General features: G+C 44.6%; 1 protein-coding gene across 2 annotated transcripts in view; it reads left to right on the top strand.

The window, feature by feature from the left end:
* CUX1 (cut like homeobox 1) overlaps window positions 1–13,694 on the top strand; it is a gene marked incomplete at its 5' end in the record, with an annotated part of 362,656 nt that overhangs the window by 148,284 nt on the left and 200,678 nt on the right. For both annotated transcript variants that reach the window (XM_014590579.1, XM_014590578.1), the window contains 1 exon segment: window positions 4,664–4,742. In XM_014590579.1, coding sequence (XP_014446065.1) covers window positions 4,664–4,742 — 79 coding nt within the window.

The raw sequence follows: 13,694 nt of genomic DNA, 5'->3' as shown, positions 1-13,694 counted from the left end.
GGCGGGGAGGGGGGGGGCATACCTCGGGGGGGGGGGGGGTCCAGCACATGTGTCTGGAGGAAGTGGCGCTTGTGCTGGGTCTTGAAGCCAGGACAGGTCTTTGGGGACAGAGATGCCAGTGCTCAAGAGGCTATTCCAAGTAAGCAAAGCTAGGGAATAGGAAGTCACAGGGCATAGCAGGGTTCACAAGTCCGTAGTGAGGGATGAGATGAGCTGGGAAAGAGGGAGGATACAGCAAAGCTCAGACTCCAGAGCCTGTTCTTGGTTGAAGGCAGTAGCCACAGGGAGGAGCTGAAAGAGTGAACAGCATAGAAAGTATCAGAATTCCCAGATCCAACAAATTCTCCCACTTTCAAAAATCATTTGTAAGGCAGTGGGAGGACTTCATCCAGTAGAAACACGTGGTGTGCTCAGCTCATCCAAGAGGCCTTGTAGTCCAGTTGCTTAATGAGTCATTTAAACTCATCGGCCGTCCTTGTTTTCTCAGAACTGGATTTGAATCTTCTTGCATTTGTGAAAGAGGGGGAAGGGATGAGGATGGAGATCCATGGTCCCCGTATAGTGTCCAAGGCTGCTATAACAAACTACCACAAACTAAGTGGCTTGAGCCAAAGAAATTTAGTCTCTGGAGGCTGAAAGGTCCAGATCAAGGTAGTCGGGAAGGTTGGTTCCTTTTGAGAGCCCTGAGGGAAGAACCTATCCCAAGCCTCTCTTTTCACTTCTGATGGTTTGTTGACAATCTTTGGCATCCTTGGCTTATAGGCGCATCACCCCAGTCTCTGCTGTTTTCTGTCCTTACGTAGCATCTTCCTGTGTATGTCTGTCTCTGTGTCCTAATTTCCTTCATTTGAAAGGTCATAGCAGATTAAGGCCCAAACTAATGACCTCAGCTTAACCTGATCACCCGGAAACACCATACCTCTAAAGGAGGTCACATTCACAAGTATTGGGAGTTAGGACTTTAGACTCTTTTGAGAGACAGATGTGCTATATACTAACCCCCATGTCCCCATGAGCAACCTAAACAGGAGAGAGAAATCTGGATCTTTCCATGGCTTCTCCTTTGCCTCCTGGAGAGCTGCTGCATGTGGCAAAGTCACTGTTGGGTGGCCCTTCCTGGGGGCATACCTGGGGGCATACCTGGAAAGTGAGGAAACTTCCCTGGGGAGATTCTGGACCAAGTAGAGAATGGACCAGAAAGCAACCAGAGCACCTGTCCAGTTTTCTAGACAGACTGCTTCCTGTGGCCATGCATCTCCTAGGAGGGCAGAAAGATTCGGCGCACAGGGAGCCTTCCAGACAGCTGGAGAGGCGAGTCAAATCCAGTTTTATTCCAAGCATCTGTATATGTGGTCATTGGGTATAGTTGAAATAGTGCTATCAAGACATTTCCCAAAGTTGTAATCAATAGTAAAAAGGATACATGATTTGTTAGTGAAAGAAAGTACAATATAAAATTTTACGTATGGTTGGACTTCAAGTACACAAAGGCCTTAAATAGCTTTGAGTTATATTCACATACTGTACAATTTCCCCACTAAGTCTGCAGTTTATTGATTCTTAGTACATTTACAAATCTGTGCAGCCATCACCACAGACAGCTGTAGGACATTTTTATCACTCCAAAAAAGAAACCCCACCCTCTTAGCTGTGATCCTCCAAATCCCCCCTCTCCTCACCCTGCCCTTTCGTAGAGGGCCACTAAGTATGCATTGTCTCTAGTTTGCCTAAATGCCTACATTTCATTTCGGGGATATGAAAATTTTAAATTAGGAAATTGATGAGAATACAGACCAACACTTCTAGTGAATGGCAGAGTTGTGATTTAATTTTCTTCTCTGTATTTTAAATATTTTTTCTACTTACACAATAAGCATGAATTAGTAATAGTCAAAGGGAGGAGTTTTTATATTAAAATAGAGAACCATTGGGGCCAGCAAGTGACGTGGAGGTTAAGGCACTAGACTCCCTCCTAGCCCACCATGGTTCAGGTCCCAGATTTGGTGGCTTGCTTCCTTATTTTCCCTTTCTCTCTCTGATGAGTGCACATGCCCCGTAGCAGAATAAAAATAATAACAATAATAATAAATAAAATTAAATAACTCTTAAAAAATATAGAACTATCTTGTATTCATGGTCCTTATAGACCATTTTGACCACCCCTCCCCCAACCCCTAAATTCTAACTTTATTTTATTGGGAGTAGGGTATCTGAGTCCCAGAAAACTGACTTCTCATTGGGATTTTGGAGCACACTTGTTAAAGGTTGGGAATGGGGGTCAACAGGTGGTGTGGTGGTTAAGACACTAGATTCCCACATGGCTGATCACGGACCTGTCAGCTTTAAACTCAAGCATTGCATATGTGTGTGTGTGCCCAAAATCCTGAGAGGAGAAGGGATTGCAGCAGGGCTATCCTCGCTGGGGGGTGATAGCTCACTTTCTCTGCCTTTCTTTATCTCCTCAGTGAGCATATACACCCTCTTGCCAAAATCTTTTCTCTCTCTCTCTTTTTTTTTTTGACAGGTTTTTGCTATAGGGCACGTGCGCTTGCCAGACCGACAGAGAGAGACAGAGACAGAAAGCGAGAAATCACCCCCCAGGGGGGAGGGCCATGCCGCAATCCCTTCTCCTCCAGTCTCCTCTCGGGATCTTGGGCATGCACACACACGCGCCCAGTGTGAGTTTTAAGCCACCGGGTCTGGGATATGAACCATGGTCAACTACGTGGGAGTCCAGTGACATAGCCATTACGCTAACTGCTGGTCCCCACAAAAACCTTTAAAAAAAAAGAAAAAAGGAGGGACCAGCAGTTAGCGTAATGGCTATGTCACTGGACTCCCACGTAGTTGACCATGGTTCATATCCCAGACCCGGTGGCTTAAAACTCACACTGGGCGCGTGTGTGTGCATGCCCAAGATCCCGAGAGGAGAATGGAGGAGAAGGGATTGCGGCATGGCCATCCCCCCTGGGGGGTGATTTCTCGCTTTCTGTCTCTGTCTCTCTCTGTCGGTCTGGCAAGCGCACGTGCCCTATAGCAAAAACCTCTTTAAAAAAAAAAAAAGGAAAAAAAAAACCGGGAAGCTTGTGTTGTACTGGTTTGCTCTGCATCTCTAAGGCCCAGCTACTGGTGGTCCTTGTCTCTCACTCCTCAACCTCTAACCATCCTTAATCAGGTGACTTCCCTCAGCCCATAAGAAATTGTCAGTCAGCTCAGGTGAGAGGCTCTGTAATTAAACCACATTCTTTTCCTCTTTAATAGCATTGAAGACAGAGACCATAATGCTGAGGGGACAGAGGAATATATAATTTATTGTCCTTTTCCTGAGCCAATTTGAACTTCGTGCATGTAAAGTCTTGCAAGTTTCAAGTATAGAAAGTGATCTGTTGTCTCAGCCAAACAGGGTAACAGTTCGATCCAACAATTGCAGACTCTTTCATACTCGTGGGATTTCACATCTCATCTTAATGAATGTACATCTACCCTACCTCAGCGGGGTCAGTTCAATAGACAAAGCAGTCATGGCCGTCATCACAGAACCTCACCAGTAGCCTGCACGAGGAACCCCGGCACTGTCCTTGACTTGCCTTATGCTTCCAAGTCTCACATCAACTCATTGCACTCCTAATCTCTCCCACTGGCCTCTTCTATGCATTTTTCAGCTGGATGAGGGCAGGAGCCTCCTAGTAGTCTCCTTTTCCCTGCACTCTCCTGCTCTTCTTCTTCAGCTCTAATTTCCAGATGATCAAGATTATCCTCCTCCACATGTACCTGAGACTCCTCGCGATCTGATCCCACTCACCTGTCCAGTCTTATCACCCACAGCTCTTAAGCATCCATCGTTTCTGCACATGTATCTGTATTGTCATCCCAGCAGACTCTTGCTGAACTCCCCACTCCCTGTGGTGTGTTATAGCCCCATCCATTGTTTTTAATCTGCAATCCATTGACAGAACATAATGGCAATGTCAGCATCCTAAAATAGTGTGTGTTCATTCTAGAAGGGGAGTTCTTGGTTTTCATAAAATCCTTGAAGAGGATCTGTGAGCATGTCAAACTCTGCTCTGGGTGTCTGGATGTGTTCTTCACCTTGATGCAGTGTCTCACTATCCTGGTGAGCTGTTTGTTCAAAGGGATACCTCCGGCTGAGTGTCCCTTTCTCCACGTCCCCATGGGATTGCATGCCTGGCACTTTCTAAGCTGGATTTCATTGCTTATGAATATTCCTATTTCCCTTATTGGACCCCAAGCTCCTGGAAAAGAAGCTGCCTCTTCCTGCCTCCAGCACAATGTCTGGTATTTGGTCAGCTCTCCGTCAATACTTGCAGGAGAAAGAAAAAGAGCAGGAAGGGCATTCCAGGCCATCTTTCTCTGTGGAAGGCTACACAGTGGTCTCTTCTCATATTGTAAACAGCTTCATACTCTCAAAGCACTGCCCCTGCCTCCTCCACCTCCACCCTCATGTACTGATCCCATGTGGATGGTGTCCCTTCTATGCATTGCGGGCATTCAAGAGAGTGAAGGCCCAGTTGTCTAGCATCTGCATGGAGAATCAGGCTTCCATTTGCTGCGGGAACTCATTAGATTTGCAATGGTTTTTAAATTACCTCTTGACTATTTTTGAGCTTTTTGTTTTTCTTTTTTTTCTTTCATTCCCTTTCAGATTGATGCACTGAGTAAAAGAAGCAAAGAAGCTGAGGCAGCCTTCTTGAATGTCTACAAAAGATTGATTGATGTTCCAGGTAAGCCCAGGCAGGCACTGATACAGCTCACCAGCAGGGCATTGTGTCTGGTGAGTTGGTGAGTTTCAGGCTTATTCTTCTCAGCTTTCCTAGGGAAACATGTACCATCAGCAGCTGCTTCTCCCAGGCAAACAGGGAGTTCTGGAAACATGAATTATCTAAAATCCAGACTTTGGATAGGGATCAAATTTGATGCATTTGTTAGAGTAATTACATAATCTTTAGTCAATGCTTTTGTAAATGCAGAAACACAAATCTGTGAGGCCACAGTATAAAATGCTGCACAGACCACAGAAAGAATATAGAACATCGCGTTTGTGCCATGTGGAAGTGTCTGAGGCTGCTTCATGTCATTTTCAGGACTTCCAGAATGGCCCTAATAAGATACCTAGAATGCCTCTGTCCCTTCCCAGGTCACACGTTTAGTGATCTCTGGACAAGTCTTTTACTTAATGGCTATAGCCAAAAGATAATTCTACAGCTAAGCATGTGGGTTGTTTCTTTCAAAAGAACGAAGTAGTTAAAATTTAAATAATTCTTGCTAAGCATTCTGAGAGAGGATGGCTTTTGATTCCTTATTTTAGAAAAGTGAGGGGGAATTTACAGTGCTTTGAGCCTATTGCTACTGTTTGTTGGTTCTCTGCTCTAGGTGACTTAGAACCTTTAGGGAAATGATGGACATGATGACACGGGTCCCAGCTCAGTCCTAGAAAGCTTGTAATCAGAAAAATAGGAAAGTCACTTCCTCTTATGACTTAGGAAACCAACTTAATACCCCTCCCCCATCCCTCCCTGCTGGAATTATTGTACTTGCCCTTATTAGTAATTCTCTGAACATCATTGATGTTGCTAGAGCTCCTTTAACAAAGCAAAGCAGAAACAGGTCTCCTTTGTACCTGTACTTACCTGCCACAGGATTTGCTGTTCTCTCTAGGAGCTCTGAGGTAAATAGAGGCCACACCAAAAAAGGGGCAGTAGAACGCATTTGGACAGGGAGTAAAGAGATCTATATTCTCCTGCTACTGGCTTGTTATGAGGTCTTGATCACATTCCTATCACATTCCTTTTCCTCTCTGGGCCTCACTTTTCTCGTTTATAAAATGGGACAAGGTGGAGGAACAGCCTCCTGGTAGAGAATGGTTTGCTTTGTTCTAACCTTTTGCCGTCTTTGGAGCTTACCCAGCTCTTAAGTCCAGATTCTAGCCTTATGATTTTCTACAAAACTTTGTATCCAACTAGGGGTTCCCTGAAGACTGACTCAGGTTCACAAAAAGGCTCATTCATTGTAAGTGGATCACTTGATGCCCAATGTACACTGTTCCTTCAACATCAGCAGCTTGGTAGCACCGCTTATATTTTCTTATGTGTAAAGTGCTGTTTGAGAATTTTCTCTTCTGAACTATGTCATAGCCATACTTACTCAAGGAAGAAGAATTTACAGAAAAAACGTACAACTGGGCTTTTATAAATATAACTTTCTGTATCTGAATAGTTCATTCTTTAAGGTTTCTGTTGGTTCCTCCTGGTCAGGAAAGTTCTATTGTATATTTCCATATCACCATGGAGCAGTATTCTAGAAGTGTGTTCCTGCTGCTGAGAAATCTGTCTGTTGTGTCCCTTGGTGCTTTAGGTGAAAGGGGGCTGGCTTATTTTGTCTTTGCCAAAGATACAGAGAGCCTTTTACTGTTGTTTTGTAAACAATCTACACTAAGTTGTACCTAAGAAAGTCAAATTCGGGGCCAGCAATTGGCGTAATGGCTGTCGTTGGACTCCCATGTAGTCGACTGCAGTTCAAGTCCCGGACCTGGTGGCTTAAACTCACGCCGGGTGCGTGTGCATGCGTGCCCCCAAGATCCTGAGAAGAGAATGAAGAAGGGATTGCGGCATGGCCATCCCCTCTGGGGGTGATTTCTCTCTTTCTTTCTCTCTCTTTCTGGCAAGTGCACGTGCCTTACAGCAAAAATCTCTCCAAGGGAAAAAAAAGTCAAATTTGTATCAGGCTTTTAGGGAATGGAGTTTGTCATCTCGGCAGTGACTTTTAACAAGGCAGATTTCTTTTTCCATAGTTATTTTCTATCTTAGCTTCCTATAGAAATAGAAGAAACTTTTTTTTTAAATCAGCATTCCTCTTTGCCTGAGCAACCCTTGTGCATGTACTTATATGATTTTTATAGAATTTTTGTTTTCATCGTAACATGGGTATATATTTATATTTTGCTGTTTTCACTTAATGTTATACCATAAGCCTTTTTCTGTATTGCAATGTTCTTCATAATGGTTGTTTTTGGCTAAAGAATTAAAGTTTACAGTTTAAATTTAAGATGATGAGAGCAAGTAATGTTGACTGTTTTATGTGATAGTAAAAGTCAATCATAGTATATGTATGTTTCGTGTCACTCACATTCCCAGGGATTTCTTACCATGCTCTGCCCTGACACATCTTGCAAGTCACTTGAAATACAGAGATGGGGCTCGGAGCATGCTACGTGTGTTGTGAAATTATTACTCAGATGAAGTAATCCTGTGGCTGAGGCTTACAGGAAGGGCCTGGTCAATAGCATTGCATTTACTGATAGTCGTACAGGGGAGTCAGGGTACCTTAACTGTCAGTTTGCTTCAGCCTAGATTCCAGAAACATTTGTGGGATATGCTAAATTCTCTTAGTTGTAAGAGAGAACAACATGTCACCTCAGGGAGATGGTAGAAGCTTTTGGGAATCATGAGACAGGTGTTTCAGTTATGAGCCATGTGGCCTAGCTCCAGGATTCCAAGAAGAGCTGACCAGCTGGCAGTCCCAGGAAGCATTGGAGCCAGAGTCCCAACCAGCCCCAACCCACTGTCCTGCCACTCCTCCCTGACATTTTATTTATTTGTGCATTTTCCTGTTTTTTCTTCTTTTTAAAGTGCTTAAAGTTAATTTATTTCTTCCATGAGAGGGATAGACAGAGACAGACGGGCACCCACAACAGGATTCTTCACTCCAGTCCACCCTCAGTCAGCCCACATCATGTATCCAGTGTGCTCAGTGTGCTCAGAGTTCCTGGGATTCAAACCAAGGATCTTTCCCATGTGGGTCTAGTTGCATTACCATTGCAACACCACATCACCATGTTTTTTATCCATCAGTCCCATTAGAATGAAAACTCCTTGAGGACAGGGCTATGCTCCCTTGCTCTGTACCTAGAACCTGGTATGTGACATGGAGAGGGACTGAATGAGTCAGATGATCTGACACATTGCCACCACCATCACCACCACATCCTCAGCAGCAGAGTTCACCACAGCTCAGACTGGTCCTCTGTTCTCACTTCTAGTGTCAGCCTGTTTATCAGTTGCCCCCTGGACTTTCCTGCTGGGATGGCCAGTGTGTCTAAGAGAAGCTGTTTCTTCTTGCATTTCTGCTCTTAGCAAACAGCACCTCCTTCGACCCAGCTGCTCATGCCAGAGCACTTGGTCACCGAGTCTTGGCTGTCCCACCTCCAGAACATGTCTTAATTTCATCCCAAATTCTGCCCTTCACTCTGCCGCTCAGGCCAATGCAGGACTCTTTTTTTCTGCATGTTGGCTGTCGTCTCCCTGTTCTCTGTCTAGGCCAGAGCCCATCTCCACTGACCTCTACTCAGCCCTTCTGGTGAGCTTGTTGAGACAAGCTTCTTGACCCAGCCTTCCCTGACCACCTCGGTTCAGGACCTGTGTTAACTTTTGTCATAACTACTTGCTTACCCTGTCCCCTCCCTGGAGAGAGACTAGACACAGTCTTGTCCCAAATTGTCCCCTAGTGTCTATCTCAGTGTCTGCCACATGGAATAAACCCCATAAATATTTGTCAAATAAATGAATAAATTAATGGATCCAACAATTTCTTCAGAATGCTCTGAGTTTCTTCGGTCTCAGGCTTTAAATGCTCACATTGCATAGGACTCTTGAGATTGACACTTTCCACTGAGGGTGAGCACTCCAGAGCTTTAGACAAGGCCAGTTGCAAGAGAACAGGATGTGTATTACATGGAGTTGTATAGCTCTCTGAATCCTCATTTTGCTTTATTGTCACTCTATAAAGACCTACATGCCTGCATAGACATGTTTGTGGCACTGAGCATTCGGGGTTCATTAAACCAGTTACCTGCGCTCTGAGGCCTTCAGTTTGGAGTCTGGAATCTGTGTTTGGTTTAACAGCCGTCCTGCTGGTGTCCGAGCTTCATACACCCAGTGCTGGGCATGAGCTCTCCCTCCACCCCATCTCATTCCCCCTTCCGCCCACTTTGCATTAGCGGTCTGACTCAGCTGCTCAAAGAAAAGAAAGTTAAGTCATTCCTGGCTCCTCCCTCCTCTTCATCTTCCACATCCCAAATCCCAGGTAATGTTATTTCTCCTTCCAAAATCCCCTTCACATTAAAGATACTGAATAAACATTTAAATGCATAACATTGAACCATCGTTGTCCTTATAAGTCCTCTGAACAGTTAAAAATAATTAAGACTCTACATTTACATGCCTTATCTTGTCACATGATCGCTCCTCATTCATTAGTCAATTTTGAGTACAACCAGAGACTTTTTATTAGAAATACCCTCTGTGAGCCAAACCATGCTTGTCACTCATTGAGCTGCTGTGACCTTTGATTCCCTTGCACTCAGTCAGTGCCCAAAGACCACCACCATGAGTCAGGAACCCGGCTGAGCCTAGGGATATAGCAGCCAGCTAGGTTCCTGCCCTCATAGACTTCAGAGCCTATTGGGAGTCTGGGCATTAAAAAGTAATTACCCAAACAATTACTGAATTTTCAGTGTGGTAAGTGCTACATGGCAAAGAGTGTAGAATAAGGAGAATTGAGCAGGGCCAGAGGCGGCTACACTGGGGCAGGCATTGACCGAGGCCCAGAGAATGCACAGGAAGCAGTTTTCTGACCAGAGAGCATGGCATCCATGAGAAGACAGGATGAGATGGAGACCCACATATTGGAAAAACAGTAGAATAGCTTGCAAGCAGGAAGAGGAGGGCCTGGGAGGGACCATATCCCACAATGTCGACTAGACACTTTCAGTAGTCTCAGGAGTGCTGTGAATAACCATGCTGGGTGAAGAGCATTCAGCAGGGGTTTAGGATCACCTGGCTGCAAAGGTAGACAGGGACCTGGTAGATCATTTGCCTACATTTGTGATGTCAAATTACAATTTACTTGTGAATCAACTCACCTATAACTCTGATGTCAGTAAAGGCAAAGGCCATGCTCAACCACATCAACAATGAGAGATAATGGAATTAGGAACAGAGTCTTACTCTCTAGATTTTTGGTTGGTCTTCTTTTTCATTTTATAAACCAGATGAAACCATATGAGCAGTTATTGTTTTCCAGATAAAGATAATAATATTCTATCAACTGAGTCCTGAGATCAAGCTATCTTAGAGTTGCTTTCTTTGGCCTTCTCATTCGACCAGAATCAAATTCATTCAGCCTGCTAAACACAGCTGACATCTGTCGAGTTCACTCTAGCTTCATTCCCACCACCCAAAACCAGGCAACCTTGTCTTTTCCTCCCTGCTGGTTCCGCCACATCACTTTGAACTCTTCCAGGCTGTTGTCCAAACCATAGTCAGGATGACCTCAGTATACAAATCAGATCATACCATTTCTCTGCTTAAAACCCATTAATGGTTCTCTGTTAAGTGAACATCTCTGCTCTCAAAGTGTGACCCTCTCACATAGCTGGAACAATTCCGGAATGACCTCTTATTACAGGCTCTTGCATAGCTAAAATTTTACTGTGTTCTGAGCAAAATTTTGATGGTATGCATAATCTGCCAGTGATTAACCTTGCGTGGGTGACTTGCTCCTGCTTCTTGATACTTTCTTTTTACAATGAACATGTATTTATTTCTACAGTGAAGTGGGGAGGAGGCATAAATCTGTAAGCTAATCAACTTACAGTCTTAATTCCTGAATAGTTCTAATTGCTGTACTACAGATAAAAAACTTAGTCCAGTTTTGTAGGATTCTTATAAATTTGTATAACTGACTATTCTATCTTAGAAACCTCTCAATAATGGTATTTTTTAAAGATTTCTAGATAGGAGAAAAAGACACTGGTAGAGCTACTGCCTGTGCCTGGATTCTATAGACCTTCTCTGCATCGGTTGCAAAGTTCTTTAGAAGAATCTCTTTGCAAGTTGTCATTGCTTTCTTGCCTCTGTCTGTGGCCCCCTTATCAGAAGCATATTTTACTCCTTGCTAAGACGTGGTTTAGTTCCTACAGACAAAAACTCTTCAAACATAAAGGCAGTGCCTGGCAGGGTTTATTTTAAGATTTAAATCTTAGGAAACACATTACCAGTGATATAAAATATTCATTGACTCATGAAACACTGCAGGAACTCAGTGTTTCATGACTGATTTGTCTCACTTTATTTCCATAGGATAACTGGCCTGTAATTGTGAAAAGTTAGATGCTGTAGGTTTTCTGAAGTTCTAAAAGAGAGCTGACTGATAAAAGCCCATGTGTAGACCAGTCCATTTTGAAACTTGCTCCAAAACGCCTGTGCTCCACGGTGCTTCCAGGGGAGGTTTCCATTTGCATTTAGGAAAACCTCTGCTGGTGAATATCCCCATGGGCCTAGCATTTGAAGAACCAGAAATAAAGTATCATCATTTTTGAGGATGGCTTTCTAATGCTCCTCTGTAAGAATAAAATAGCATTCTGGTCCTTAGTTCTGTTAACTTTCAAGTGTGGACACAATGTATTGGTAGGTTAAAATTAGAAAACACAGTTCCCTTCCATTTTTCTTTCTTCTTCCATGCTTGTTCCTCACATAAGCATCCTATAGTGAAACTCCTGGGAAAAGGTGAGGATATCTTATGATTTAGTTAGAAGAGCTCCTTGCTTTGATGCCAAGATTTTAATCAGTGTGCTACTTTGGTAGCATCTTTGAAAACCATAGGAATGTGGCCGTTCCAGCCTATTTCTGGAAGGGTGCTCCATTCCGTGTATTCCAAGTCTCCTGGTGTTTGCAAACAGGACTGGTGCCGTGGCCCCTCCAGAGAGCTCTGTCACTTCAGCTGCCTGAGATGTGCAGGATCCCTGTTACAGAATTTCAGTTTGCCTTCACAAAACATTTCCTTTGATATTACTGAGAACCAACCACAGGCACCAAGACAGGACAGACAGAGGACCTGGGGGATGCAGGATCAAAGCCCTGTGAATTACAGACATGCTGCCTTCTGCCTCGGCTAGGCTTTGGGCCTCTGCCTGGAGCTGGTCTGGAAGCAGCCTCAGGGGACAAGGGACAGTTGTGCTCTGCCTTAGCATTCAGGGAATTGGAAACAAGACAGGAAGGCAGCTTCTCTGCCTTCCCAAACAGGGTTAACAAACATATGTGGAGCCCGATCAGCCTCCCTGTTCTGTGTACAGTACCTTTGTGACTGAGGAGTTAGCTGTAGGCATTGAAAAGAAAGGCAAGCATGACAAGATGGGCGTCTGAGGCCACTGCTTCCAGCTCTTGAAGGCAGCCTCTTGTTTCCAGGACTGTTCTTCTTGATCCATCCTATCCTCCCAAGTCCCTTGACACAGTGCTAGAATGTGAAAAGTCCCTGGGTGTGACTTGGGGAAATCCTCCCTGGTGTGCTTGCGTGGAGAGGTGTGTGCCTCGGTCCCCCTTTGCTGTGACCGGGGTGGTCCTGGCACGCTGGGTATGCAGACAGCTTTTCATCAGTCGCTCATCAGCATGCTAATTGCTGTATGACTAATTATGCCCTGAATTCCAGTTGATTTTCTTAATGAGACAGCTGGGTTAATTATGTAATCGTATGATTACATTAGCCCAGAGTGCCCTGGCGAAAAGTAGCGTCTGCCACACTGTGATGTCATCATAGGGATGGCACTCACAAGGGGGTATATTCATCCTTGGGCTGATGGCAGGGGACAACTCTGTTGCCCACAGAGCTCTCTGTGCAAACATAGGCCACGCGTTTATTAAGGTGGGTCTTTTCAGTCCTCCCAATACATGAAGAAGAGACTCACCACAAGTCCATCCTACCCTTCTCAGCACACACGACCCCAGCCATATCTGAAGCCTGCCTATCACCACCACAGCCTCTTCCAGGATGTCCCTGCACCACGACTGCTGGCCTTTATGGGTGGGGGGGGGTATGCTGATTTCTTTGTAGTGATCTGAGGAATTCAAAACTAAATATTTGTATCAAAGTCCCTATAGGACTAGAGTATTTTAGTTTATAATAACACACAAACAGCTGTAAACTAGCCCAGCCTTATTCTCCACAGTCCCCCACATCTTTGCTGTTTACTTTATACCTTCTTTCTACCCTGATCTTTTTTTTTTTTGTTAAAGAATTACTTATTTTATTTATTTTTTATTTATTATTTTAATTTGCTATAGGATACATGCACTCACGAGAGAGAGAGAGAAACAGGAGTGAGAAAGCAAGCTCCAGTGTCTGGGACTTGACACACTCAGTCGGCCACGTGGGAGTCTAGCACCTAGCCACTATGCTACCTACTGGTCCCCTGCCCTGATTTCTTACACACTTCATGTTTCTATGTGAAAATACATGGATGACACCTGCCAGCTTCTAGCCAGTTCTCTACTCTCCATTAGGCAAAACTCCTTTGGGAGGGCCCTCTGCCTGCTGAAGCCATTCTTCATCTGCTTGCACTCTTTCTTAGACTTTCGTGGCCTTTTCCTCTTCCTCTGCTGGGACTCAGTATTGGAGGGTTGCAGGAATCTCTTTGTAGCCTTGTCCTTTTGTCCATTAATGTTCTTTCTGATCCATCCTATCCTCCCAAGTCCCTTGACACAGTGCTAGAATGTGAAAAGTCCCTGGGTGTGACTTGGGGAAATCCTCCCTGGTGTGCTTGCGTGGAGAGGTGTGTGCCTCGGTCCCCCTTTGCTGTGACCGGGGTGGTCCTGGCACGCTGGGTATGCAGACAGCTTTTCATC

Source organism: Tupaia chinensis, unplaced genomic scaffold, assembly GCF_000334495.1.
Source record: "Tupaia chinensis unplaced genomic scaffold, TupChi_1.0 Scaffold000465_1, whole genome shotgun sequence".
Taxonomy (NCBI): Eukaryota; Metazoa; Chordata; class Mammalia; order Scandentia; family Tupaiidae; genus Tupaia; species Tupaia belangeri.
The sequence above is the reverse complement of the archived record's forward strand: the minus strand, read 5'-3'. Positions and strand labels throughout refer to the sequence as shown.